Source organism: Centrocercus urophasianus, unplaced genomic scaffold, assembly GCF_019232065.1.
Source record: "Centrocercus urophasianus isolate 14NV4802_14NV808 unplaced genomic scaffold, USGS_Curo_1.0 seq_29, whole genome shotgun sequence".
Lineage (NCBI taxonomy): Eukaryota > Metazoa > Chordata > Aves > Galliformes > Phasianidae > Centrocercus > Centrocercus urophasianus.
The window spans coordinates 1,090,249-1,117,373 of NW_024884855.1; the positions used below are offsets into that span (position 1 = coordinate 1,090,249).

Here is a 27,125-nt window from a genome sequence, read left to right on the forward strand (position 1 = left end):
TATTAGAAATAGCACAATTCACGTTGTTCTGTGCAGTGTGGACTGTGTAAGTCTGCACTATGTACATCACCAAGGCTCAAGGTGTTTGCATTCCTTGCACTGAACACAATAAGCTTGAAAGGATTCAAATAGTGGAAAAAAGTGTTTGCACAGGTTACATGTTTCACACCTTTGAGGAGCCCTGTTCTTTGGTGCTCATCAATTCTGGAATAGAAAATTGTGTTTGTCTGCAGGAAATGCAATAGAAGAGAGGAAGCTACAGCATCGTGGTGCCAAGGCTGCTTTTGCTGGAGCTGTGTCTGTGTTCCCCCATCCATGTGACAGGGCATGCAGCCCACAGAGTTCCTCCCACAAGTCTTCCTACTCTGTGGCACCCTCCAGGCCGTGGCCACTCAGTTCCAATGCCAGCAGTGCTGCACCATAGCTGGGGGGACAGGAATGTGCGCTGAGGCTTGCAGGAGGCTCTGAAGTTTCTGTGGGCTGCTCAGCAAGTTCATCGATCCCATCTGGTCCCTGCTTTGCATCACCCCTTTGGAAACACCAGGCAAAGCTTGAGTTGCTTGGAACAGTTGAGCTTTCTTGCCTAAATTAAGTTTTCTGCTTCTCTACTGATTAGTTAGGGTTATTTTATATATTTAGTGCTTTTACATTTATGGTATTGTGCAATCAATGTCACCTCAGCTCAGTGGTTCTCGCAGTGCCCCCATGCACCACACGTGGAGTGTTCTTCAGTGTTTGTGCAATGTTTGCTTGCAAGTTCTTGCAGAGTTCTCTGAAGAGTGCTTCTAATTCCCATACGGTGCAGTAACTTGAGAAAGAACCTGAATAAACCAGCGGAAGTGTCAGAAGACACAAACCAAAGGATTTCTTCATATCATTTCTGGGTTCTTGTTCCGGATGTGGGCAGACGGCACCTCCTGGCACTGCGTAAAACACACTGATGAGTATTTCCAAAATAACCACCAGCCCTTTGCTCAGAATTCAAAGGTTTCTAGCTAGTATTGTATTTAATACAGCTTAAAAAAGAAATTGCTTTGCTGGAAGTGAAAAAGCATGGTGTCCCAGCTGCGTGTTCTGCTTTAACTTTTATGCAGTTTTGTTGTGTGTGTGCTGTAAGGTTTCTAAACAGGCAATGCTATGATGTTGTCCATTTATTTTATGTCAAATTAGGGAGCGAGGTACAGCTGCGCATCTGTAATGCATGAAGGAGTCACGGTACTGCGCACAGCCAGCAGTGCTGTGTGGTGGTGGCTTTCAGGATAGCTGACTGTAACTGACAGCCTGTGACCTCCACCCCTGCTTCTGCGCCTAAGAGGTGGTACCAGGAGTGATTTTGTTTCTTTCTGCTCCCATAATGGAATAAAATCCAAAGGCAGTGTAGAAACACGTACACACGTGTTTCGCCTCAGGAGGGCTGTTTGTGGGGGGCAGAGGGCCACTCGACACCGCAGCAAGCAGTGGCGGGAGGGCCACACGCATGCGCGCAGTGCGGCGTTTTTAACCGTTTGTGCATGCGCAGCACTGCCAGCGCCATCCTGACATGCGCCGCGCTCATGCGCATCGCGCCCGGCGCGGAGTAAGGGCGACGGTTGGCGCCCCGCGCATGCGCTGCGGCTGGGCGGCGGTGCTGCCCGTCGTGGCGGTGGGGCGCGAGGAGCGGCGGGAGCTCGCCGTGCCGCGGCGAGGAGGTCAGCGGCGGGCCGGGCAGGGGCGGCGGGCCGTGCGGGCAGGGCCGAGCGAACCGCGCTTCAGGGGTGGCGGCGGGCGGACGGACGGCGCGACGTCATGACGTCATTGAGGCGCCACCTGTCGGCGCGGCGCCACCTGCCGGCGGGGAGGGGGCGGTGTCGGCCTTTGGGGTGACTGCGGTGCGGGGGGTGACGTCACCCGGCCGGGCGGCGGGAACAGATCCGAGCGGGATGTGCGGGGCTGCGGCTGTCGGTCCCGAGTCATCGGCTCCTCTTTAATGGCCCAGTGCTGGGCTCTGTTGGAAGGAAGGGCGTTCACCCCCCAGCCGTCCCTCTGAGGACTCCCAGTTAAGAGTGTGAGGAGCTGTGGCTTCTGCTTCCAAAAGCTCCGACCCTGCCAATAGAAATACCCCCTTTTTTTTTTTTAATTCCTTGTTTTGATGCACAGCAAGGACTCTTCTTGAAAGCCCTTTTCTAAGCAGAATGTGTATTTTATGTAATTTTACTGCTTACTCAGTACTGTTCCCTTTACTGGAACCGCTGTGGTATGTTGCTGTCGAGTCCTTTGGTTTGGGTTCTGTTTAAATCAATAACTTTCCTGTTGATTTCAGTCCTATCAAGTACCCGTTTCTGGAGCCCCAGCTGCGTGTGCCGCTGATTGGCGTGCTGCTGTGTTTGCATACAAGCAGAGGGCATTTGCACCTGAGCAACCGTTACTCTTTATTTTTACGTTACTTCCCCTTTATCCTTCCTTAGGAGGTATAAAATAAAAATCTGTTCTTGGCGAAGGCTTTTATAAACTCAGGTTGGTTTCTACAGCGTCCAAAATGTAGAGGGACATTTTGTCATGTAAGTAGCGACTTAAATTAACGTGTGATGGAGTTTTTATTGGGTCTGAAGTGCTTTACCATATGTAGCAGGCACTAGCAGGGGGAGGCAGAGACTTGAGAAGCGTGAGCACAGGACCCTGATGGGATATAAAGTAACGTAAGGGGTGGTGGCAGGCAGATGTGGACACTGGCCAGTGCTAAGGTTGCTTGTTACAACCTGTTCCTAGCTATCATTTTCTTGCTTATATAGGCTTGCAATAATTTGTCATTTCACATGCTTCCACATCTGGTTTTGTTACCCTTTTCTGGCACAGGAAAGCAGTCAGGGGCCAGGGCTGGGGCTTGGTACCTGACTTTGAATGCCTGTTCTGCACTCGGTTGTTTTCTCCTCCTTGCTGTCCTCAGTAATAATGGGATTGTGCTTCCACAGACAAAGAGAACCTGCCCTGTGCAGTTCTGGCACTGTGACTTTGTGGAGCAGTGTGTGTGATGAAGGTGCTGCTTAGCACAGAGTCTAGTGAGGAATCTTTAAAGAAATCTATAGAAATTCCAGAAATTATGCTGTGGACACGCCGTGCTGCTCTCCATCAGGAATGGGAAACGTTGGGAACCTATAGGAAGATTTTTTTATTATAAGATTTGGTCTGGAAAAATCCCTAGGGATTATCTTCCTGGTGTGGCTTCCAGAGCAAACACTACGGAAATTCTTTCCCTTTGCAGTGTTTGGACTGGCACGACCCAGAGTTTCACTACCAACCTCCACATCTTCAGGCTGCAGCTTTCAAAAAAAGGGGATGGGGCAACAAAACTTCCAGTGCCACCTTAACAGCATGAATCCCAGTGTCTTGCCAGCACTGTAATTAGCACCCTAGATCCATACACCATGGCAATTAACTTGCTTCTGAAGACCGTGGAGATAGATAACGGTTGCTTTAGTCCTCCTGTTCTTTGACTTCCCTTTAAATCAAGGCCTGCCTTACAGGCCCAGGACCGCTCCTAAGTTGATCTTGCTGCTGGAGGAAGTGGGAGCAGGTGCTCCTGCTCAGACAGGTGCCACCCATCCTGCAGCACATGCCCCGTGTTTCCTGCTATGGGGGTCCCACGCTGCAGGCAGGAATGCTGAGCCTGGCAGGCTGCTTCTTCCGTGGGGAGAGGGGCTGCTGCAGGATGCTGCAATTTGTGCTGTCACAGAAAAATGAAAATCGCTTGGATTGGTCTTTGCCTTACTTCCCAGTGCTGAGTAATCCCTACAAGAGTGATTGCTCTTGTGTTTGTTAGGAAGACCAAGAAATTGCTCACAACGTAGCATGGCACTTTCCTTTTGGTGTAGTGTGGGGCCTTCTGTTAGTAAACAATTTTGGGGTCAGCCCTTGGGGATGATGTGTAGTGCTTTGGGGCAGAAGGGGAGAAGGGACAAGTGGTGTTGAGGCACACCTAGCATTGCTCTGCTCCCAGCCATCGTGACATATTCTTGGGGACCAAAAAGGCAGGAGAACTCTTTGTGGACCAAGTGGGCAGTTGAAAAGCAGTGAGCAGACAGGCCCAGGTGGTGCAGATCTGAAAGTTCAGGAGAGGTGGTGTCAGGTGGTTGGGTTGCTGTTAGAATTGCTTTCAGTTGGTGAGAGAAGCTGCTCTGGAAGGTGGGAGGGTAACAGATATATTGCCTGTTTTTTTCCTAGAAGGATTCTGAGACTGAACTAAGTAATTGCAAACATGTCAGTGTTTAAAGTGTCCTTATTGAAGTGGTTGAAATGATCGTGGAGTTCTTTGGGGATGTCCATCATTGTATGTTTTTGTCTCAGTGGGATGGTTTGAATTCGTCAGCAAACCATGAAAGAAAGAGCAAATTAATACAGTTTACATAGAAATCCTTTGTGAAGGTTCAGGGAATACTCATGGGGATGGGGAGGGACCAGGAGGGATTCTCCTGGGAAATGAGACAATAGAAGGACTCCTATTTTAGAGAACAGAATCTGGAAGATGTGATACGTATTATTTAATAAAGTATTAAGTGGTCTAAAGAGAGTAGATTTGGAGCTTCTGTGCTGCTTGTCTCATCAACAGACAGTCAATGAAGTAAGAAGGGAAAGAGACCTGATGTAAGAGTGTTGCTTTCTCTGGGAGCTCGTTCAGCAGATGCCTGTGGCCATAAAAGCTGCAGGATCAGAAAGGCTGAGCGTGCTGTGTGGATGGACGATGATGACACTGAACACTGGAGGATTTTTTAAGAATGAAATGTTGCCATTCTGGTTTTCAAGAAAGTTTCTAGGAAACAAAATGAGTCCCAAATGGGAAAGGCTATGACAGGCTGTTTGAAGGATCCTAGAATAACTCGGGCTGGAGGTGACCTCAGGAGGTCTCTGGTCCAAGCTTCTGCTCGCCCACCCTTGGCTGTGAGCAGTTGCTCAGGGCTCTGTCCATCCTATCCGACCCGTTCTGCCTGCTGGGCTCTCAGCACGTGGCACTGGGGCAGTGGTGCTGGGCTGAGCAGACCTGAGCGACGTGTGCAGGTCTCCTCCTTACTTACACAGGTCAATGCCAGAGGCAAAACACAGCACCATTGGAACGTGTCATTTCCTTCTCCCTCCTCTCACACCCTGGAACTATGATGAAGAAGAGCAATCAGTGCAGTGTACACTAACTCTCACCTTCTCCTTTCGTTTGTCAGCTTCCATCTTCCATTCTTACTGATCTTGCTTTGTTCTGATCTGATGATCCTCATTTACGTGACGGGCACAGCTGAAGATTTGGCATCTAAGTAGATAGGTAAGTGCCAGCATTTATTTTATTTGACCAGCTTCTGTGATTTGTAGAGTCCTAAATCCTTCCAAAGTGAATTGAAAGCTATACTGAGAGCAATTATTTTCAAATCCATTACTTTTCCAGCTCTACAAACTCATGCCAAAACTGGCTGTCAGGTCACACCGACAGTAGCAGCATCGGAAACACTGAGATGCAGAGCAGGAGCCTGGGCATGCAAGTCTGGAAAGGGAAGAATAAGACATAAATTGTTCGTTAGTTTTGCATTGTTTCTGTGTTTGACGTGGTCTTCATGGGGCACTGAACACTGATTGCAAACACAAAAGTGCAGATCTGTTTCAAAATTTACTGTCAGGCACTGGCTGTAAATAAGCTGACAGTACAAGTGTGTCTGTGAGAAGTATTTAAGGCCGTGGAGGATGTGAGATTCTATTTTTCTGCACACACTGTCTCCTACTTAGAAGAAAAAGGTTAATTTACAGCAATAACTGCACCAAGATTCTGTCCAGGAAAATGAAATTTATGAACTGGCTACATAAAACTTCAGTTTCTCTCTGGCAGGAAATGACTCCAAGATTCACAGCAAAATCCTCTGCTCGTTCAGGAGGCTATGTCTAAAAAAAATAAATCCATTAACATCTGTAATTGCTTATAGGAAAGGCTGACCCATGAAAGTGTGTAACCAGCATTCCTCAGCCTTGCCTGTCTGCAGCCAAACCATTTGAGAAAACAATCTTGCCTGTGTTTTTCCTCCTCTTTGAGACTTTCGGTGCCCAGAGCTTTGCTGGAGAAACTGAGCTACAGTTGCTGCCATTCCAAGTGAAACACTCTGTTAGAAAGAATTAGGTTTGGGGAGCAGTATAAAACCTCTGATAAAATAGCCAGAACTGTAGTGAGCTTAGGACTGGGAAGAAGAGGACAATCAAAATGTCTAAGAATAGAGATCTAGTTTTAATGTTGCCTGGGGATTGATGACATTTCCATCTGGATATTACAGCTAGCGCTCTTCCAAGTAATTCATAGCTAGTATAGCTTTTTATAGCTGAAAAAGATGAAGAAACCCTGCAATATCATTTGTTTAGTCTGTTTACCTTGTGTGTTTGACAGCAGTCTATGTGACATGGTTAGTGCTGTAGTTTACTGTGTACTCACTGGAGGAGTTGAGTGTTAGCAGGGGAGCTGGAGCTGAACGTGAGCAGGCCATGGGGGCCAGAAAAGATGAACGTGCCAGATAGAGTTTTTCTAAGACTTGTCCTTGAAACCCTCTTGAAATGCAAGAAATTCCCTTTATTTACTTCTCAGAAAGAAGTGAGGCTCTCCCTGTTACAGGTGCACTGTCACAAGTGTAAGTATGAATTTATTTTTAAGAAGAAGCCCCTTGGCAGAAGCTCACCCAGTATCAGATGCGTGCTTTCAAAGCTTTCCTCTTCTCTCCTCATGTGGCTTGTGTTGGCTGTAGTATAGCTGTAGTGGTTTGAATCAGTACATGCTTGTCCTATTATTATTTTGGACAAATTTGGTTCTCCCCTGCCCTTTCACATCCTGCATGTGTATATGACACCCCACATAACCCCCTTGTGTATTTCTTTGTTTCAGGGCTTTCCTAGGTGTCTTTCTGAAGCCCTGTAGCATACCAAGAAGAACCTGTGCGTGCTCTGCACAAACTGCAGTGTTTACTTTATGGTCTAGAGACATCTGAAGAGCCAGATTGTCAGTGCAGTATATGTGAAGGCAAGTGGGGTCTGTGAAGAGAGAATATGGCTGCGAATTAAGTGTGGAAGAAAGAACCGCGGGAACGATGAGGAAATGCCCACTGTTTTGACCTCAGTGAATTCTGGAGGTCGGAGCTCCCTGAGGGGATGGAAAAGGTCATGTAGGATGCACACCTGAGCTGATTCTGATGTCTTCTGCTCTCCTTCAGTCCACACAGTGTCATTAGAAAACAGCGTTACTGGAACCTGCAGGCCAATGGATGAACAGGACAATGACTTTAAAGAGTTGTGGGCAAATCTTTTGGGTAAAGGGAAGAAAAAATCTGGGGATACTGAGGCAGCAAAGAGGGCTCAGAAAAGATCAAAGAATACTGCAGCAAAAAGCAGAGTAAGAAGAGGCAAAGCTGCTGCTAAGAGCCAAAACCATCACCTCTTTCCATCTGCAAAGCAAAAAAGCTTGCTTCAGGATTTGGGTCCTAGGATACAAACACTGGGGCACAAAGCAGACAGTGACACTGCGGCCTGCAATAGTGGTGACACTTCAGAAGGGGATGGAAGCAGAAGCCCTTTCCCTGCCAGCCAGCTGAGTTCCACAGCCAGTGACTGTAGCCAGGGGACTCTGACAGGTGAGTCAACCAAAACAGAAAATACACTGAGAAGAGTGGAGCTCTTCACCTGGAGAAGACGAATAGCAGCACTGTTGAAGGAGTTTCCATCTGCACTTAGTTACGTAGGCTTATTTAGGCATTTAACCCAACAGTGTGCTCTGTATAGATGATGTAAAATGGTTCATCTTTTCTCAGATGTGGTGTTATCACAAAGGAATCTATTAGGAAGTCATGATTCAGTGATTTTCACAGTGTCAGAATTTAGAAAAACGCCTGTGGAGGTCAGAGCAAAGAATATCAGGAGCCATCAGGACGTTGTGCATTGGGAAGAACAGGGCTTTAGGGCTGTGTTACCTGTTCTTCTCACTAATGACCCTAATGACCTTCAGACAAAGTTTTCCTTAATATTCCTCTCTGAAGGGGATGGAGAGGTATTTGAACTGCATTGCAGCAGGAAAGCTTGATACTGTTACTGTGGTTATCAATCACAGAGTCACATAATACACTGAACATGAACACATTGTTCAGTTCTCTGTCTAAGAATAAGTGTTGCAAAGCTGAGCCTGGCTTAGCCTGGCTTCCCATCAGCTCTCTGGGCAGCTCAGGGATGTGTTTAAGACTGACTGGTAAAGCTCTGCTGTTTCTTTCCCCTTCCAGTAAATAGTCGGAGTGGTTGCTCCCAAACAACGTTATCTTTCCATCCTGCGACACAGCCAGGGACCTGTTCCTCACCCACCTCAAAGATTCCACCTCTCACAGGCGCCAAGGTGCGGGTGGCAGAGCTGGTAGTGGAGAGAATGCAGCAGTTCAAGAGAGTGGCACCTGATCAGCTAAAACACAGCACAGATTGTAGCTTGCCAAAGTCCTTAACCAGCGGAGATTTTGCTGGTGAAAGCCAAGAGCAGAACTCAGCAGAGAATGGTAAGTTTGTCCTCCTTGCTTTTGTACATGCAGAAAAAGTGCTGTGGGTTGGTTAGAATGGTTGCCTGAGAAGGAGCCCGGATTCCTGGGCTTTGTTCCCAGCTAGCCCAGTGGCTCATTGCACATGCAGCACTCCAAATCTCTTAGAAAACTTGCTTTCTCAGTCGTTGAAGGACTGTCCATTCCTTTCTCCCAGCTCCTTCCTGAGCCTGAATTAATCTCATGTTACATTCTGGAGGGCTAGTTGAACCTGGAAGCAGGTTGAAGTTCTGACGGGGTCAGTCCACTGTGTCATCCTTCCCTTGAGAGGTGAATATGACTCACAGAATGACCCCATCATTGGTAGCCCACCAAGAGCTCTTCAGAGCTAGTATGTTCTGTGCAGGTGAACTGAACTCACAGAAATTTTGCTCTGCTTTCACTCGTTTATTTGTTTGTTTATTTCATATCAAGGCCCTCTTTCTGCATCAACACGAAATCTGTGTGGTTATGTTTAAGACCCCAATTCTTCTTAGCAACTTTAGCTAAAGCTTACCTGCCTTGGCAGTGTGATGTGCTATGAATGCCACCTGCTGCTCCCAGAGTAGAGTAGTTCTGTGTTATTTAAAGAGTGCGTTTTGTACATTACCTTGTGAGAAAAGAGATGTGAAGGTACAGGAGGAAGATTGTAGAGCTGACTTCTGTGTGTCTGGTTTGGTAATGACAAGTGTAATAACTCCCTGCCTTTCATACAGGGTTCTTCATTCTCTGTCTTAGCTTATCACGTTTCCTTTCTTTTGCCAGATCTCTGTGATCTTCAGTGCATGCAGCATGACGGTGCTCTGGCTTTGGCCCTTCAGCAGGAAACACAGAAGGATTCCCTGGAAAGCCTGGAGGATGCAGGTTTGTTCTTCTGTCAGATCTGCCAGAAGGATCTCTCAGCTATGAACTCAACGCGACGAGAGCAGCATGTTAACAGGTGAGGGACCAGCAGGATGAGTCCTTTGCATCTTCTCCCTGTTCAGTCAGCTTAGCCATTACAGAACACGGTAATCTGAGAGGTGACACTGACCTTAATGGCTCGAATTAGCAAGTTGCTTTGATCTCAAAGCAGAAGCTGATTGTCTCGCCCTGCAGGGCTTCTGCAGAAACGTGTTAAGGTAAATGCTGCTTTTATCAGTAGTGCCTTGGAGGGGCTGTGAGTGTGAAGTGGCTAGCAGAAGTAATGAGGAGCTGTTATTGCAGGCCTGCCAATCTCAGTCCACAAAGTGATATTTTGCTCTATTTTGCTAAAAATGGTTTTCATAAGGTCATTTAACATGTCAGTGCACACCTGAGTTGTTTGCTGAGGGAAAAGTATTCTGAAAGAGGGAAAGTTGCATTACAGCATTTGTCAGTGAGAGTGGAGAGGAGAAGAGAAGGCCTTATCAGAATGGTGAGCAACTAAGCTGAAATCAGTGCCCTTAATTGAGCATTTTCCTTACTTGTAAATATCACATAGTGTTAATACATGATGTGCAGATGGCTTCTTGTAGATTAGCAGTCTGTTGAGGAGCTATCAGAAACAGCACACTTGAACAATTGTATTGTCTTAATGTCAGCACTTTAAGGGGCTGAAGAGTGATTTGGTCTGCTCAGTTCTACAGCTTGTTTTTGAGCAGCTCACATTCACTTGCACTGCCTACAGCTGCATTTTTGGAGGTGCTGCTGCTGTTTTTGTTTTCAGATACTTGTTGGGAATGCAGACGCTCCAAAGCAGTGCCAGTGTCAGGAATAACTTTGAGAATTGTCTTTCTGAGCTGTTAAACGTGGTCATACAATGAGATTGCAAGGTTATTGGCTGTGGATTTTTTGATGGCAGTCTTCATCATAAGACGTAAAGCTGCAGATGGATGGATGTCTTGGCAAACTGGTAATCACCAGTCCTAGGATATCAAGAGTGGTCTGTTATACAGCCCCTTGTCTGCAGGTTCTGTGCTTTATGTCCTAATCAGGGAGTGATTTTTATAGCATGCTTTGTGACACAAACAGGTACTGCGTATCTCTTTGGAGAGGAAGGAAAAAGAACCTGTAACTTTTCCACAGTCTTGGCATACCAGAAATTATTAGCAGTTAATTGTCCAGTACTCTAGAGTGCAGCATTCATTTCAACCACTCTGCTTTTCTGTGGCAAAAAAAGCTGCCATTGTCAAGAGAGATGTCTGCCTTGAAGGTGGCTTGCTTTCTCAGCACTGTATGAGGTCATGCCTGCAGAAGTGATCAGTGACAAGAAATAGCCACATTTTGGGTGAGAAGGACTTACTGCCTCTCTGGTAGGGTGATTCCACATTTAATGGTGGCTTATAAATTAGCTGGAATGTTAGAATGGATGCAGAAAGAGGGATTAGATGACGGACACACAGTACAGTTTTAGAAGAAGTTTATTGCTTGCACTTGCTCCTGAGCAGCATATTGTTAATGTGCCTCTGAGGCTGTAACGTTCAGCTCTCTGTTACACGTCACAGCCATCACAGCAGCAGGCACATCATTTTGTTAGGGGATGTTTCCTTGGCTGTTAAAGATGTGAGATGGTTGTACTTCCTTGTCTTCAGCGGGGCTTAAAAAGTAGTGTGGATAGTTGTAAAGCTTTGCTGTTGTCTCACAGGTGTCTGGATGAGATGGAAGAAGCACAGACGTCATCCTCCAGCAAATCAGCAGTCCCTGAATGTCCCATCTGTGGGAAGCAATTCCAAACCCCCCAAAGCCGAGTCAGTCACTTGAAACGCTGTGCTGTTGAGATGGATGTTCCTCCTCAGATGCTTCTTCAGGCAGTGCAGATGCAGGTGTCCACGCTTGGTGAGGCACCTCTTCAATTTCCCAGGTATGTGGTGAAAATAGAACCCTAGAATGGCCTGGGTTGCAAAGGAGCACAGTGCTCATCCAGCTCCAACCCCCTGCTGTGTGCAGGTCGCCAACCAGCAGCCCAGGCTGCCCAGAGCCACATCCAGCCTGGCCTTGAATGCCTGCAGGGATGGGGCATCCACAGCCTCCTTGGGCAACCTGTTCCAGTGCCTCACCACCCTCTGAATGAAAAACTTCCTGCTAATATCTAACCTAACCCTGCCCTTAGTTTAAAAGCAGTGAGATGCAAAGTGTTCCTTTGTCCTGAGAGACACTGACCTTGCAGTCTTTGGAAAGAACTGTAGAAGCAAGGCAGGCTCATGTGGGCCCAAGTCCAAAGAGGGTGCTGCTGCACAGCAGACTGGGAGTGCTTTTTTTTTTCTCTTCTTTTTGTGAGTTTGTTTTCATCCTGCTTCAACTTTGTTTAATTGTTGCCTTTTCATACATATTTTAAAGTGTTCAGGATAGAGATTGCAGGTGTTTAAAAAACACACGAAACTTCAGTCACTGTTGTGGTCTCATGCTTACCTTCTCAAAGTAAGGTTTTCTCAGGGTTCTGTAGGTAATAAGGAATCTAATCTCTGCTGGAAAAGAAGGCACTCCAGATAGTTTCTCATTATCCCAGAGATGGGGATCACTCTGATGAAGTAGAGCAGCTTCTCTGAAGTGCTTGGCATTTCTTGTCTCTGACTCAGTCATGCTAAATTGAGCTTCCTGCTGCATTCTTCCATTTCAGCAATCAACCAAGCAGGTCAAAGCGAAAAGTCTCCTCCAAAGAGGACTCAAAGAACAAGCAGAAGAGGGCAAAAATGGAGACTAAGGATGAAGATTTGCTGGTTGCTATGGCGATGTCACGCTCTCTGTTGGAGCAAGAAAAGCAGGAACAAGCAAAATCAGTTACAAATGTGAAACCAGTGGCTGCTTTGCCAATCAGATGGAAGCCAGGATCAGGTATGTATTAAAGTGAATTAATGTCAAAGACTGTGTTGTGGGAGGAATGATGTAACTCAGCCTGCTTTTCACTTTCCTGTTGGATACAGGAGGGATGACAGCCCTGTTCATATTTTATTTAATCTGTAAGAGCTTCAGCAGTGTGTAGAATCCACACACAACCAAGAAGGACTGCGTCATGTCTGTTGGTTTTAGAGAAATCTTTTATGAATCTCGTGCTTTTCTTTTTTTTTTTTTTTTTTTTCACTGATTGTTTTGAATCTGTAGAATATTGTTAAGGTGAGCTATTGTATTTTTGTAAGCTGTGGAAGTAAAAAGAAATAACTCAAAAATAACATTGTTGTTTCTCATGCAGTAGATTTTTCTCATATTCATCCTACTGCAGCCTTGACTGATGCAGTTTCTCTCTCTGTTTTCTTTCTATAGCAGACATTATGTGTCTTACATGCTGTTGAGCCTGTGCTTTGCTCTTTCAGTGTACAAGAGTTTAGAAAGGAAGACAGCTGGTCAGTGGAGAGTCCTGAGTGCTGCATAGAGAACTTCACTCTTAGTGACCTCAGATCTCATCCTGGCAGTTGGATTAGGGGCTGGGCATTAGTAAGAGACAGGTAGTAAAACACAGGATTGCCAAACAGCAGCTGTGCTGTGGTTGTGTGGGCTGTGATTTGATACTATCAGCGACCATGACACGCATATGCACAAAAAGAGTCCTTCATAGATTTGCTTGGTTGTTTTCTTTCCCTCTCTTTTTAGTGCAGCTCTGGGATCTATCGAAACCCATTTATATAGGCACCATGCTGTGGGTCTGGGAGGTGCACTGCAGGAATATCAGCTGTAATGGTCAGATTTTGTAGAGATGTGGCATCTTTAAGCATAGAGCAGAGCTGTGCAAGCATGAGGCCATTTTTTTGGAGTTCATTTCTCCAATAGGGGTGACGTGAGGCTTCGGACTCCTTGCAGAAATGCTGAGGGCTGCGTTCAGCCTGCAGCTACATTTTGGTTGTCACTGACTGCAACGCTTGAAGGAGCTAGCGTGTGAGCTCCTCTGCCCTATGTGCTCAGCTGCTTGTTTATTTGGGTTCCTCTTTCTTTTCTTAAAGAAAAAAGGCGACGTAGAAGAGGCCCAACTACCCCTCCTCCATTACTGCTGCAGGATCCAGCGAAGGTGCGCAGAAGGATAGAAGAGAGGCTAGCTGTGCTGCTTGCACAAGAGGTGGAATTCCCTCCCACTCCTCAGCTTCCCACCAGCAGGATTTTGGAGGTTGAATCTGGGAAAGCAGCCTGGCTCTTGCCATTGCCCAAAAACAGGGACTGCTTTTTGTGGAATTTCAGTGCTCTGACAGGACCCTGTGACCCTGAATCCTTCTATGCTGCTGGGTTAACCCCTCCGATTGAACCTTGGAAGCCTGTGCAGGTAGGACGCTCTTTCGTCCACGCTGTGGTTTGTATGTGTCCTAGGTCCCTCACCCTGCAACTTTTTCCTGTTGCATCACTTGATATTTAAATGTGACCCCCTGCCTTTGCATACTCAGTTCTCCTTTACTGTTGTCCCCTGGTTGTGCTGTTGGATTTTGTGATTTTGAACTTTCAATCCTTACTTTTGGAGAGAAACCAAGGCTTGTATTACCCTGCTTTTTGACCCAAACTGCTGTAGCTCATGGAGCATTTGGACACCTCTCCAAGACACAGGGTTTGGATTTGGGTGATCCTGTGTGGAGCCAGGGATTGGACTCTGTGATCCTTGTGGGTCCCCTCCAACTTGGAACATGACTCTGTGTTGTGCTCAGGCAGCAAAGAATTAGGTGAAAAGTTTAAACTGAAGACTGCTGTTTTTGCCTTTCACAGAGAAGGTGAGAGTGCCCAGGATTGTAAAGTGAAGCATTTGCACTTCAGGCTTTCCCTATGCAACCCACTGACTCTTGGCACATGAGCTTTGATCTTGTTTTCAGTTCCACTGTTTCATTCTGTTTTTCATCCAGATCTCCTGCCTCTTTCAATGCTCTGTATTTTTATAAAACATGCCTTCAGAAGGGACACAAGTCTTTTAATCTCTCATCTTACTACAGACTTACTCACCAAGAGGAAATATATTACTTCTCTTCCTTCCCATATGCCTTACTTGAAGGATTGTTTGGTGCTTCTCTTCCAAAGTTACTGTGTGTATGTAGGTACTTCTTCAAATAACTTTTTCCCTTGTCAAATTGCAGTGTTTTTCACTGTTTTTTTGCTGTTAGGGCTATAATAGAGGGACTCCATTCTTTGTGGATTTTCGACCTCTCAAACAAAAAGCACCAGAGAAGTTTAAAAAGGAGGGAGACCTTTAAAATCAGGGCCGTGTTTGCCTGTCTCATTCCTTCCGTTCTCAGAAATGGCTAAGCCATTTCTACTGAGAAATGAACAAAACTGTTTTCAGTGGGAAGCAGAAATCAAACCTGGAAAATATCAGCTCAGAGGTGAAAGTTTGGCATGGTTACTTGTGACTGCAAAAGTATCTTTAGATCTCAGAACAGAAGCACCTGGGCAGCTTCAGCTACAGCTTTTGCCAAACACTTCAGCAAAAATAAAATATTTGGATGTTGAATTGGGAACATTTCTACCATCCTTTCTTCTTCCTTGCCAGTTGCCTGCACAGACGTGCACCTTGTGAAACCACTTTTCCTATATTTTCTCCTGTAGTTCCCTTTTCCCTTTTTCCCTTTATAGCTATCTTTCCTCTAGAGTGTCCTTCATAAAATTACAGTTTCTGCCTTGGAAGCCCGAGGTATGCTCTGTAATTCTTTACTAGATGTTCTGAAACTGTATTCTGAGCTCTAAAAATACACACTGCACCTAACTTATTGGTGTCTTTTTCCCCTCTTTTGATCAGAATCATAAACCAGAGGATGCTCTGCCATCAGCAGGATCTGATCAGCCAAAAGTATCTCAGCAAATTCAGCCTGACTTTGGTTCTCATGAGTCTACTTGCAGAGAGATTAGAGACCAAACCTGTGATGAATTCAAGTCAAGCCCTGAAGGAGGTGGGCAGATTTTATCTCACAGCCAGAAGGATATTCAGAACCTGCAGGATCTAGTTGAATTGGCTGGGGAAGGACTTACCCTTACGCAGTGGAACCTTGATGTTGGCCATACTCGTGCAGCAGAGCAGGCAGGTGAGTTCTGGCAGTTTCTTGAGCCCTGTCCCTAATTGCTGCAGCTACACAGAGCCAGATTTGGGTTGTATCGTGTCAGGAGAGCCATGAGAGCATCCACAGGTGGCTGATGATCCGGGAGGTGATGTTGTGGGTGAACATTTCTCTGCAGTAAGCTTTAGTTACAATCAGCAGACGTTTCTAAAATGAGTCGTAAGTCCCGTCACTGAGAACTCCCAGCAGCAAATACTACATTTTATTTTAAAATTCCTGTAAGGTTATCAGAGGCTTTTCTGCCAGCACAGAGCCCAGGCATATCCAGTGACAGGGCCAGTATGTTCATTCTGACTATTTGGACACTTTCTGTTATGTGTGCTGTCTTCTTGTTCTGGAAACAAGAGATGCAAGAGCGGTGGTTGGTCCATTGGTACACAGACCTGAAGTTTATCTGTACCTGCACAGGTGAAAAAACACAACATCTGCTCTAACCTGCCACTCATAGTTGCACACAGTGCACAGCTGCACTTTTTAGTGTCACCCCTTAAAACGGCCTGGGCTTTTAGCAGGGTGTACTGTGTGTCTCCTGGTCACTTGTGAGACAGAACATGGTTGATGAGACCACCTGTCTGCCTGCATTTTCTCTTGGATGTAATATTCCTCATTTCTCCAACTAAGCTGCAGCAAATAATTGCTGGTCCTGTAAAACTTGTGCTGGGATTTCAATGAAGATACAGGTTCCTGGGTGAGGGAAATCATTTCTGCACATAAATGTAAATTGTGCATACAGTAATGCAACTGAACCCATTTCTGAAGACATCAATTCCTTCTGTTGCTCCTCATCCTGGGCTGTGCACAGCACACGGATCAGGCTGTGCAAAACTCCTCTTATTTCACTGCTGCCTCTGAGCTCTGGGGCCCACAAGCATTTTGTCTAGGTTGAAATGCAGATCCAAGATGCACTCTCCCTGTCTGCTGGGGTTTGTCCCATCCCACTCTGTGCCTCGTTTTTTTTCCCACTGGAGGAAAACTGAGATGTGAGGAAGCGTGCTGTGCTCAGCAATTCCTCCTTTTGGGTGAAAACCTCACACACAGATCTGTAGCAGATTGGTGCTGCTTGTGGCTGAATGGTGCTCACATACCCACAGCCTGTCGCAGCACAGAGCCGTACCCCTCTGAGAAAGGCCTGGGGGACCAGCTGGGTGCCAGCCCAGCCAGGCTCACTGTAGCAGTTGTCCTGGGGAGCTGCTGTGGCAAAGATTCTCTTAGGAGATCTTACATCACTCTGTCTCAGTAGGAAGGTGTTCATGATTTGTGATCCACTTTTTCTTCTTTGAGGAAAAGAGCTGAGTTCCAGTGATATTCCATGTACTGGTTTTGTCCCTTTACTTGAAGAGAAGAGATTCCTGACACGCAGCTGTAAGAAAGTAAGGAAAAACCTTTTCCCCACCCTTATTTTGTGTTTGCTTACTGCTGTAAAAAGGAAACTATAGAATTTGTGCAATTTGTAGAAATGTGGAATATTTCCTGTTCTATGGAAACAGCAATATTTCCTTTCTATGGAAACAGAAGTACTGAAGGTTCAGTCTCAGGGATGATGATGGCACAGGTGAGATCAATGCACATGGTATTTCTTTGATACCTATAGGCAGACCTGTGAATTTGTCTTGTCCCACCTAACAAGAAAGATGATTTAAAATGACAGGTAACATAAAGCCAATATCTGCATTGTTTATATAAAGAGAATCAGGCTAAACCATTATGTTGAAGCATGAAAAGAATTTGGAAGCAGGGCTGTAGCTGTACTGCTGTTGGTGGTACTCTGCTTGAATTCCCAAGCTTTATCAGAGCATGTTAGCTGGAGCCTGGGAGAGAGAGGGCTGCCTGGTGCTTCATCCAGGCTCACATACCAGTGACTCTGTAGGGTTCTGAATGGAGTTGTTCCTTTTCTGTCACCTTCTTTTCCACATCACGCTTACCAGTGGGAGAGAATCATTGCAAGGGCTGACCTAGGCTGAATTATTAGACATAGAAGCCTGATAGATGGGATAACGTGCTGTTCATGCTTCTTAGACACTCACATTAGCAGCAGAAGAAAATCCTCAGTTGTGAGAACATATATCACAGGAACTAGGTGAACAACCAGTGTGCTCTCTGTGGTGAAAGCCACAGGCCAGAAAGTCACAATTTCTTATGAAGACAGTAGTGTTCTGTAGATCACATTTAGCCTGGATGTCCCTCTCCTTTCTCCTGTAGATGTACAGTCAGTTTTCTTCAATTAAAGTTTGTTTTAAAAAAAAAGCCCTAACTAATCGCATGAAACTTGCCATCTTTGGTTTGCTAATAACTAATTGTGCCATGAAAAGTAATAGGAATTGGTGCCAGGTGAATTTTGGTGCCTTGAGAAGACAATTTTGTGTTGAGCATGTAGAACTCAGAAATTTCTAAAAGAAGACAAATCTTTGAGGTCGGAATCAAATAAATTTGAGCATCCCAATTACTTGTTATAGAAAGTCTAGATGTTCTTTGAAGGTGTAAAAAAATCCATAGCAAATAAAACATGCTGTTTCATAAGCCCCTCAGCATTAGAACAAATGCCTTTAGCAGTGCAAGGACCGTTCTGATCCTGTGGCTGGAACTCAGTTACCAGCTCTAATGTGATGATTGACTGTTCAGATCGAGTTTAATTCCATGATTCCCAAACAAATGAAGAGTTCAGTTGACAGAGAGATTTGTGCTTCATGAACACAGCAGTGGTAAGCACGTAGAGCTAAGAGATCCACTGCATTAGTGACACATCTCCCTGCCCCGTGCTTAAAAGCCCTGTGACATCTGTAGAATCCAGTCTGGTTGGCTTCTGTAGGAGAGAGAGTGTCTTGGTGATTCCTCTTACAAGATCATGTACCTGCTGGAGCTGTTTTTACACCAACCTGTTTACTTTGCACAGAGAATGGTGCAGCCAGGAGGTTTTTAGTCTTATTTAATTTCCCCATTCTTGATTTGTAATTTTAACATCAGCAGGAAGGCTGTCCTGGGCTGGCTGCCTGGAGCACAGCATCAGGATCTGTGCCTGCTGGCTTCTTGAGGGGCTGTCTTGCAGGTATCCACCTGCCAAGAATAAGAAAGCAAGAAACATGAGATTAATTTCCAGACTGAGCTTCCTATCTTCCTCTTGGAGGTCAGTCCACACCACTCCCAAACACACACAGCCTTTGTAGGCCACCTACGAGGTCTTGGAAGAAGTGCTCTGCTGCGTGCCACTGTTGGACTGCTCGTTATTACTGGCTGCCTGCAAACACGTGCTGGAGCAAGTAGAAAGGTTGGATTTCCACACTCCAGGGTGGAAACCTGCTAGTAGAATAAAGAGCTGTGTTGTTCCAGGTGGAAGTGCATCTCATGCAGATGTTCTCTAGAGTAAGACTTGCATTTCTTCAACTCTGCAGTAGGCTTAAAAAGCACAGGGTCAATGACTAGTGTGTTGTGTATGAACTGGTTTTTACTTGCTCATTCTCTCAACTGTGAGCTGAGATTATCTCCTGCTTCTCTGAAGCAGTGGGCACCTCCAGAGGCACATTTTCCTCCAGGGATCTGAATCTGTAGAGAATTGCCTGGGGTGAGTTTGTACTGGGAGCAGCTCCAGAGCAGAAACCGTGTCTATCAACCCTTGATATTGTTTCTGCCTTTGGCAGCGTGCCCCAAGCCTCATGTTGCCATTGCCATTTGCAGTCACAGGTAGCTCAGGCAACAAGCCCTCCTCGAACTTCCAGCAAGGTGTTCTGGAACTGTAATAGAAACTAGGAGTTTCTGATGTTATTGTTTGGGGGCTTTTTTGAGTGGAGTTTTCAGGAGGAGTTTGTGTAACAAGCATGTAAATTCCTTTCAGCTAGATTACTGCATTAGTTTTATTGCATGTGAGCCCCTTGCTGCAGAGCTGCTCTTCTGAGCTGTCACTGCCAGGCAGTGAATGAGAGGAGAAAGGTTCACTGCCCCATCACTGAGTCACCCTCTTTCTTCTTACTCTTATTACAATGAACTGAGCTCCAGTCCATCAAAGTGAAAACTACAGTTTCCTAAAATGATGTGGAAGGCAGCAGATCAAGAGGCCAACGGGAGGCAGTGGCTAAACCACATCAGGAAATGGTTTGGCAAAAATCTGATGGTTATAGTGTGCTGTAATGCAAGGCAGAGCAAGGAGAGTACAGCACAGCTGCCATTTCTTCACCATTGCCAGGCTGTGAAGAAGTAGAAAGGAGGAGGAGAAAAACAAATCCAGAAATGTCTTACAGGCTTGTCGGCTTGTTTCACCTAATGCTGCTGCTTATCTGCGGAAGGCAATGACAGCACATCCAAAATGGGGCCCACAATACAGCAGTGCTGACAGTCTGGGTAATTCTCGTGTCAGGGAGGTGTGTGACAGCTGTGATATGACTTGTCTTTGTGTTCATTCTGTGCTCTAGTCCTCCCTGAGGTCGCTGGCTGCAGATTTCAGTGCAATGGTCAACAACCCCCACCTAAGTGATGTCCAGTTCCAGGTGGACTCTGGGGAAATCCTTTATGCCCACATGTTTGTGCTGTATGCACGGTGTCCGCAGGCCATTCAGACTGTAAGTACTGCTGCTAAGTAAGTACTCCTGTGCTGTGAGTACTCCTATTCTTCTTCAGCAAAGCCCACACCTACAGTCGGTGCTGCAGGTCCTAATGGCAGGTGCCTGCAGACATGCAGGCAGATTCACCCAGAAGGCAGAATCCTGACAAAGTAATGGAAACACATAGGATGTTATCTGGAGAAATTATAAGGAGGCAAGGATCCTGACTTACATTCTGCCCATGAGCAATGCAGAAAACTTCCAAGGTGCCCTGTGCTTTTGGGTGTTACATTAATACCAGTGCAGACTCCATCTTAGTATCTCCTGCCTTTCATCCAGACTGGGAAGGTTGATTATGGGTTAAAGAAATTCTGGGCAGTACTTGAAAATAACCTGCACAGGGGTTCTGTCATTGTCACAGTTGCTTTGGAAGTAGCTGCACTGAACTGGGCTTTTTGCAGGGATAGTGCATGGTTCCTGTGTCCTTGGAAACATTTTGGGTTGATTGGTTCCCCAGTTTTCAGTCTTAATGTGAAATTTATTAAGGGATCTTCACAGCCACTATCAAATGTGCCTGGGTCCACAAATCAAAAGATTTAAGAAAACCAAACAAACAACAGTGCATTAGCCAGACTTTCTTATTTCCCTGCAACTCTATTTGGCTTCACTGTTCCCATCAGCTGTTTTCGTGGGCAGGAATCATTTGCATGAGCACAGTGGTGAGACTGACCCACGCTCTGTGTATTTTATTCCTGCAGAGGGTTGGTTTCCACCAGGTCCATGTCTGCAGTGTTTCACATTTATTTTCCGTGTAGATGCTCTTATTTGTTGAAGCTTTCTGGTAACAGTGAGAAAGTAATTAATCAGAGTTGACTTTGGAGCTCATAATGCCCCCTGACTTTGAGGAGAGTTTCAGGTAGCACGTTACATGATTGGACTGCAAAGGAAGTGAAACCTTACTAAACTGGAGAAATGTTCTCAGCAAAACCTGAAATCAGATTGGACCTACACAGGTAGTGATCCAGTTCAGTGACACAGGGTTTATTTGGTGTCTCTTTTCCTGCAGGACACCAGGAGAACTAGAGATTTGTCCAATTATCAAGAGTAGGTAAATTCAAAACAGCTAATACTCTTTAATAAAAAGTACAGAGGAAGCTTTCCTGTGGGGGAGGTGTAGATAACTCTGGAAGCTGTGCTCTGGGCAGTAACTGGATTCTGAGGCAGAATGGAGAACTCAAGACCATATTTTGCATGTTTAGCTAAAACAACGAGTGGTCAAACTTTATCCAATCTAACAGCTGTGGAGTCAGGCAGGAAAGAATTTGTTCTGTATGAAGCTCTTCATAACTGGTCGCGTCAGGATCGGGTCCTGGTCCCAGGCCAAGCCTTTGGTGAATGGAAGAAATGAGCTGACACAAATATGAATATGAGCATCGATACTCCTTTGCTAGTAACTTTTTTTTGTTTTCCTCTTACCCTAGGAGGGCTTTACTTGTTTTTCTCTTCCCTCAGGTTCACAGTGAAGGGTTCTTAGTGGAGGAGGATGGCAACGCGCAGATGCGCCGTGTGCTACTGAGTGATGTGACAGGAGAGGCAGCCCGTGCTTTCCTGCGGTACCTGTATGCTGCTGATGCTGACATCCCTGCTGAGGTGCTGCCCCAGGTGGGGGCTCTGGCTGCCAGGTTTGTATCATGAGTTTGTTTGGGATCCCTTCTTGCTTTCAGCCCACAGACAGACCCTACGCAGACCCCACAACCTGGGCTCTTCTGTTGTAGGTTTAGTGGCTAAAAGTTCCATAGTCCTCTATAGCATTACTGCCCTCATGTTTCCCACAAGTCTCTCTTCAGGTTGAGTTTTTGTGAGATTTCCTTTTTCAGCATATGTCTGTCACACCTTTGCCAAGAGTTTTGTCTCAGACTCTGTATTGACAGCTGATGTCAGTGATGAGAAGCATGCGTAGCATGTGTGATTCTTAAAGCATTACACTCTATGCATGTGCAAACTGAACACTTCGGAGTGTGTGAGGTCACAGAACACTAATGTATTTTGTCAGCTATGCTCTCAGTTATGAACCTGGACGTGCACTGAGTAAAGAATCTGGAATAGGAACAGCTGAGACACTGATGGCTGGGTCTTGCCTGTGTGTGTGCACAGGGGTGCCTTGTCTGCCATGCCGTGGGGATTTCACCAGTGCAGTTGTCAAAGGGGTTTTAGTCATGCTTTTAGAAGGTTGGTTTGTTTGTTTGTTTTTAAAAAAAAGCAAGAGTGAACCTGATGCTTTCATGTGACACCTGGAGAAAGGAATTCTGGGTGTCGGGAGCACACTGGAGCTTCTATATGTTAGGAAATCAACATCCTCATGCAGATGCTTCACAGGGCTCGCAGGAGTGACCAGGCAGGGAAATACTGAAAGGGGGAGGTATTAACATTACTATTATATCCTTGCAGGTTTGGTGTGAGGGAGCTGATGGCAAACTGTGAAAATAACACTGGAGAGAGTCAGATGTCTTCTGGAGTGGATTCAGAATGTGATCTGATCTCCGTGACAGATGACAAAGATTGTGAGGACAGAGCAGAGAACTTCCAAGACCTTTTGAAGTCTATGTGGGTGGGTGAAGATGAGGAAGAAGTAGCTGACCTCAACCAGGAATGCCAGAAGGAGGATGACAATGCGGTGGGTGAACAGGAGCTGGAAGAAATCTATGAGTTTGCTGCAACTCAGAGAAGGATGATTCAAGGTAAAACAACACCGAGTGAAGGAACTGACTGCAGCGTGTGCAGTGACACTGAGGCAGCCCAAGAGATGAACCAGCAAACTGAGGAGGAAGAGGTGAAGAGATCTGTATCTTCTTCAGTAAGCAGTAACTTCAAGGATTTGAGGGATAACAGTGATGTGGAAACATCTACATGTGACTTATCTGCAGAAAAAGAGAGAATGCAGAATATAAATAGATACAGAAGCGTGAATGCTACACAGATCACTTCTGTGCCTCACCACAGAGAACCTCAAAAGAGGGATGCAGCATCCCGTGGTGCCACCACTGATGAAGGAGAGACTGCAAGGAGATGCGAAGGTGGAAAGGACTCCAGGTCATCTCAGGCCTCACACGATGTAAAAGGGGAAGATCACTGTGAAAAAGAGTTTCTTAGCTTTGCCATTGATACTAATATCAATGACAGTTACGAACACTTATTTTCTGCAACTCAGGGAGATTACTGTGAGCCTTCCCCAACAAAAGCAGTTAGTAAAGTATCAGAAGAAGCTCCTGGTGAAAAACACGTTGATGTCAATGATTTTCATCTGCACAGCAAAACACAGAAAGACTTTTCTCCATGTAAAAATGGTTCTTACAGGAGTCCTCCTTCCAAAGCTTTTGTGCCTCTTTTTCCTGCTGTTGGATCTTCACCTCTGTCTCCAAAATCAGACAGAAAGCTTGCGAGCGAACATATGTCAACACCAAATCAAACAAAAAAATCATTCCCACCTGATGAAATTCTTTTTCAGAAGGCCAATGAGCTGGAGACTGCATCTCCACCAGAGCTTCCCAACACTGATTTAAACAAGCATGTCCCAGTGTTGTCAGCACCAGTTATCAGAACTCAGGATCCTGCAGCTCAGGGGAGCAAGAAGGGTGATGTCATTGTTTTATCTTCTGATGATGAAATGGAGTTAGAAGACAAGAAGTCACCAGAGTCAGGCTCTGTTCTGAAGAAAGTGGAAAGCCCTGAGCAACTGAAATGTACAAATAGAGGACGTGGTCCTGAAGGACCAAAACCTGAACACAACACATCAGTCGCTGAAACAGAGCAGAGATCACTGCAGATCTCACACCTCGTTACAGATAAGGCGCACGTAAGTGATGATGTGAAGATGTCCACTGAGTTGCCTCCCAGCAGCCACGCAGATCCTTGTACAGAGGGTGAGCAGAGCCCAAACCTGAGCCCAGAGAAAATGCTCAGTCACGAAGTGTCTTCAGGTACTGACAGCTCCTGGCTGGTGCCTGACACACCAGTTCTGACCAAAAGCAGAAGTTCCTCAACACAGACCCACATCACAAGTAGTAACTCTTCCAGGAGTCCAGAATCTAAAGTCAGCACAAAAAGCCTAACAGCTGATAGTAGTAACCGTGAAGTGGACAGAAATGTAAGAGAAGTTCATCAAGCAGCATTGTCAGACAAACATTTGCCTGTGGAGAACTGTGTCAGTGAAAGAAATCCTTCCAGCAGCCCAGAAGCAGGGTCAGTTTTTGAGAAATCTACGCCGCTTTCTTCAGTGGATCCAGTTCTCGCCCTTGCTCACACCAGCTCACAAAGCAAATGTGCTAATACCTCATTTTTGTCCAAATCTGTGCCTCCATGCCATGGGAAGTCAATGGAAGATAAATCAAACGTCAGCGTGGTTGAGATACAGGACAGTGAGGGGGAGAAGGAAATAAGTATGGTGTCTTTGAGCAGTAGTGTCTTGCTTGCTGATGAGCCTGCAATTCCTGCTGATGACTGCTGGCACAGTAAGTATCTGTCACCAGTCAGAGCTAACAGCCAGGACTCCAGACAGAATGGCCATGCAAACACCAGCGCTGCCAGCAGCCCCCAAACTGACCTTGTGCGTGAGCAGTGGGAGAGCCCAGACCAAGCATGGGAAATTAAGGGCAGTACTCCTCTTCAAGGAGCTCCTGTTGGCAGAAGAACAACTTTGCTCCGTCTTGAAAAGAGTCCCATTGAGGCATGTACACCACGGGGCAGCAGAGCAAGTTACCTGAACTCCAAACTCTGGGATGAGTGGGATGGAGAAGAGGAGGAAGATGAATTTCCAGAGGTGCTTCCTCTGTCACAGAGGGTATCAGCAGCAGCAGGTGCAGATCCTATAAAGACTCCTGGTGAGAGCTTGCATTGATACTAGTTTCGCTACAGTAGGTTAAATTGTTTTCATTTAAAGTCATTCCACCTCTTGTTCACTTGATATGCTGGTAGGGATTTTGGCTGCCTGATTGTAGTTGTCGAGGCCAGACGCAGAGAAGGTACAGTCATCTTCTATAGCTGGGGAGCACATATCTAAATGTGAGGTTACTGGAGCACACCTGCTTGTGTGTCATTCTTGCTGGTTCTTTGATGATGTCAGTGGTCACTGCAGAACCTACGGGTACCTGGAGGAAAAAAGAAAGGAAATAAACCAACCAACCATAACCAAATCAAAACAAACAGTCTTCAGTTTGCGTGCTGATGGATGTGTGTTCACTGTAGTACTAGGTTTCTGTACAGTCTTCTGCTTTTCATGCATTCAGGAAGCAATGCTTGTGCTTACATCAGGACATCTGGTAAGCAACAAGGTGCAGCTCTCTAGCACAAGTGCATGGGTTTCCTTGTATTGAAGGTAGCTGGGCTGAGCACTGATCCCAGCCTGTGGATTTGCTTCATGCATGCTTTTCTGCAAAACTCTGCTGATGCATGATTGTCTTGACTTCCATTGCCTTCTATTTGCTGTTTCTGGGGCCTTGTAATAGATCTCTGAGTGCTGGCAGATACCTGAGTGCACGGCACAGCAAGAAGTCAGCGTGGTACATGTAAGACTGAGAGCCACAGTCTTTCCATCTTTCCGCCTGCTTTGCCCTGGGATCCACAGGAGTTCAGCCTTCTTGAAAGCCTGACGGTGCACAGAATGCTAACATAACCTTTCTGGTCCCAAGAACTTAGAAATATTACTATTTTACATGTGTTGCACTTATGTGGTTCCTTCCATCTAACACCAGTAAATGATCTCACAGTGCCTAATTAAAATATTGCTCTGTACTAAGTGAGTAGTTTAACCGGTGCTGACAGCATGACCTGCAAAACTGGCTGCTCTTCACAATGGCAGCAAATCTACTGGTTCATCAAATCAGTATCTAACTCAGGACCCCAGGAGCTTGACTTGCTCAGTTTCTTCTTCATCAGGTCTCCCATGAAATTTCCTTCATGGAAAAGAACTGCTTCATGGAATTCACTAAACACTTTTTTCACTGCCTGGTGAGAGCTGCCTGTTCTAACAGAGCCCTGAATGGCCTTTGTAGTCAGACCTGACTTACACCTTGATGTGAACCATTTTCCATTTTCAATTCAACAAAAAGCAAGTGTCCCACTCTAAAAAGCAAAAGAAGTGTCAGCTGTTCCATCCAGTATGAAGGTGAGTAGTAAGTAAAAGTTTGTACTGCTGCTTAATTATTATATAAAATTAGAATATCTGCCACTAAGAATGAGAAATAACAGCTATTTTAAGTGCTAAGTCTGATCGTGGTGATTTCATTCTGCTGCAGAACCTGTGTGTCAAGAGAACAGCAATTCTCCCAGCACTCCAGTGACACCAATGCCATCTTACTCCATGATGGAGACACCACAGCTGAAGGAGGAGTTGAAAAGGTTAGCGTTACCTCCGTGAGTACATCTCTTGCAGCACAAACTTGTGAGCAAGTAGTGTGAAAGGAAGCAACTGGGATGAAAGAGAAACCTTGGTGAAGCTCTTCCAGCTCACCACTGGAGTTCCTCGCATGAGCACCTTCCTGAGGTATGGCAGTGGAAGGTGCAGCATTATCTTAGCCTAAGCTCTTACTTTTTCCTTTCAGATTTGGCGTTCGTGCTCTCCCAAAACGCCAGATGGTGTTGAAACTGAAAGAGATATTCCAGTATACTCACCGGGATGGGGACTCTGACTTTGAGGATGAAGTCCACTCCTCCCAGCCTCCCCAGAAGTCCCCTGCCAAACGCTGTAGGCAGTCAAAGGCAGCTCAGACTACAGGTGGAAAGAGTCCCAAAGCCTCGAAGGCTGTGAGCAAAAGGAAGCAGGTTGCAACAGGTTCTTCAGTGCTCCCTGTAGGAAGGAGAGAGTATGACCTTGTCGGACCCTCTAAAAAAGGCTGTGCAGCACCCAAGCAGAGAAATGAAATGATACATCATCCAGAAGGAAACAGAGAGCAGAACAGGTCAGCTGCATCTCCAGAAGGATGGTCTCTGGGAGCTGATGGTGAGGAACCAATGCTCTCTGCATCTCAGAAGTCTGCAGTTTCTTCGGGGGATGGAAGTGACGTCTCCTTCAGTTCACAGAGGTAAGGGAG

General features: G+C 45.9%; 1 protein-coding gene across 6 annotated transcripts in view; it reads left to right on the forward strand.

The window, feature by feature from the left end:
* Positions 1 to 1,625: 1,625 nt before the first annotated feature.
* The window catches only part of SLX4 (SLX4 structure-specific endonuclease subunit), a 28,145-nt gene continuing 2,645 nt past the window's right edge, over positions 1,626 to 27,125 (forward strand). The window contains exons 1-15 of one of the 6 annotated variants that reach the window (XR_006170402.1): positions 1,626 to 1,688; positions 5,187 to 5,284; positions 6,875 to 7,616; positions 8,256 to 8,519; positions 9,303 to 9,477; positions 11,143 to 11,358; positions 12,115 to 12,329; positions 13,430 to 13,743; positions 15,196 to 15,478; positions 16,793 to 16,881; positions 19,912 to 20,058; positions 21,553 to 21,722; positions 22,489 to 24,917; positions 26,331 to 26,433; positions 26,637 to 27,116. Coding sequence is in view for 5 of the 6 variants with exons in the window: in XM_042827842.1 (XP_042683776.1) it covers positions 7,247 to 7,616; positions 8,256 to 8,519; positions 9,303 to 9,477; positions 11,143 to 11,358; positions 12,115 to 12,329; positions 13,430 to 13,743; positions 15,196 to 15,478; positions 16,793 to 16,881; positions 19,912 to 20,058; positions 21,553 to 21,722; positions 22,489 to 24,917; positions 26,331 to 26,433; positions 26,637 to 27,116 (5,255 nt within the window). In the remaining variant the exon portion in view is untranslated. Of the gene's footprint in view, positions 1,689 to 2,281; positions 2,538 to 5,186; positions 5,285 to 6,874; positions 7,617 to 8,255; positions 8,520 to 9,302; positions 9,478 to 11,142; positions 11,359 to 12,114; positions 12,330 to 13,429; positions 13,744 to 15,195; positions 15,479 to 16,792; positions 16,882 to 19,911; positions 20,059 to 21,552; positions 21,723 to 22,488; positions 24,918 to 25,971; positions 26,200 to 26,330; positions 26,434 to 26,636; positions 27,117 to 27,125 lie in introns of those variants that run through there. The other 5 variants (XM_042827844.1, XM_042827843.1, XM_042827842.1 and 2 more) reach the window with 5 other exon arrangements.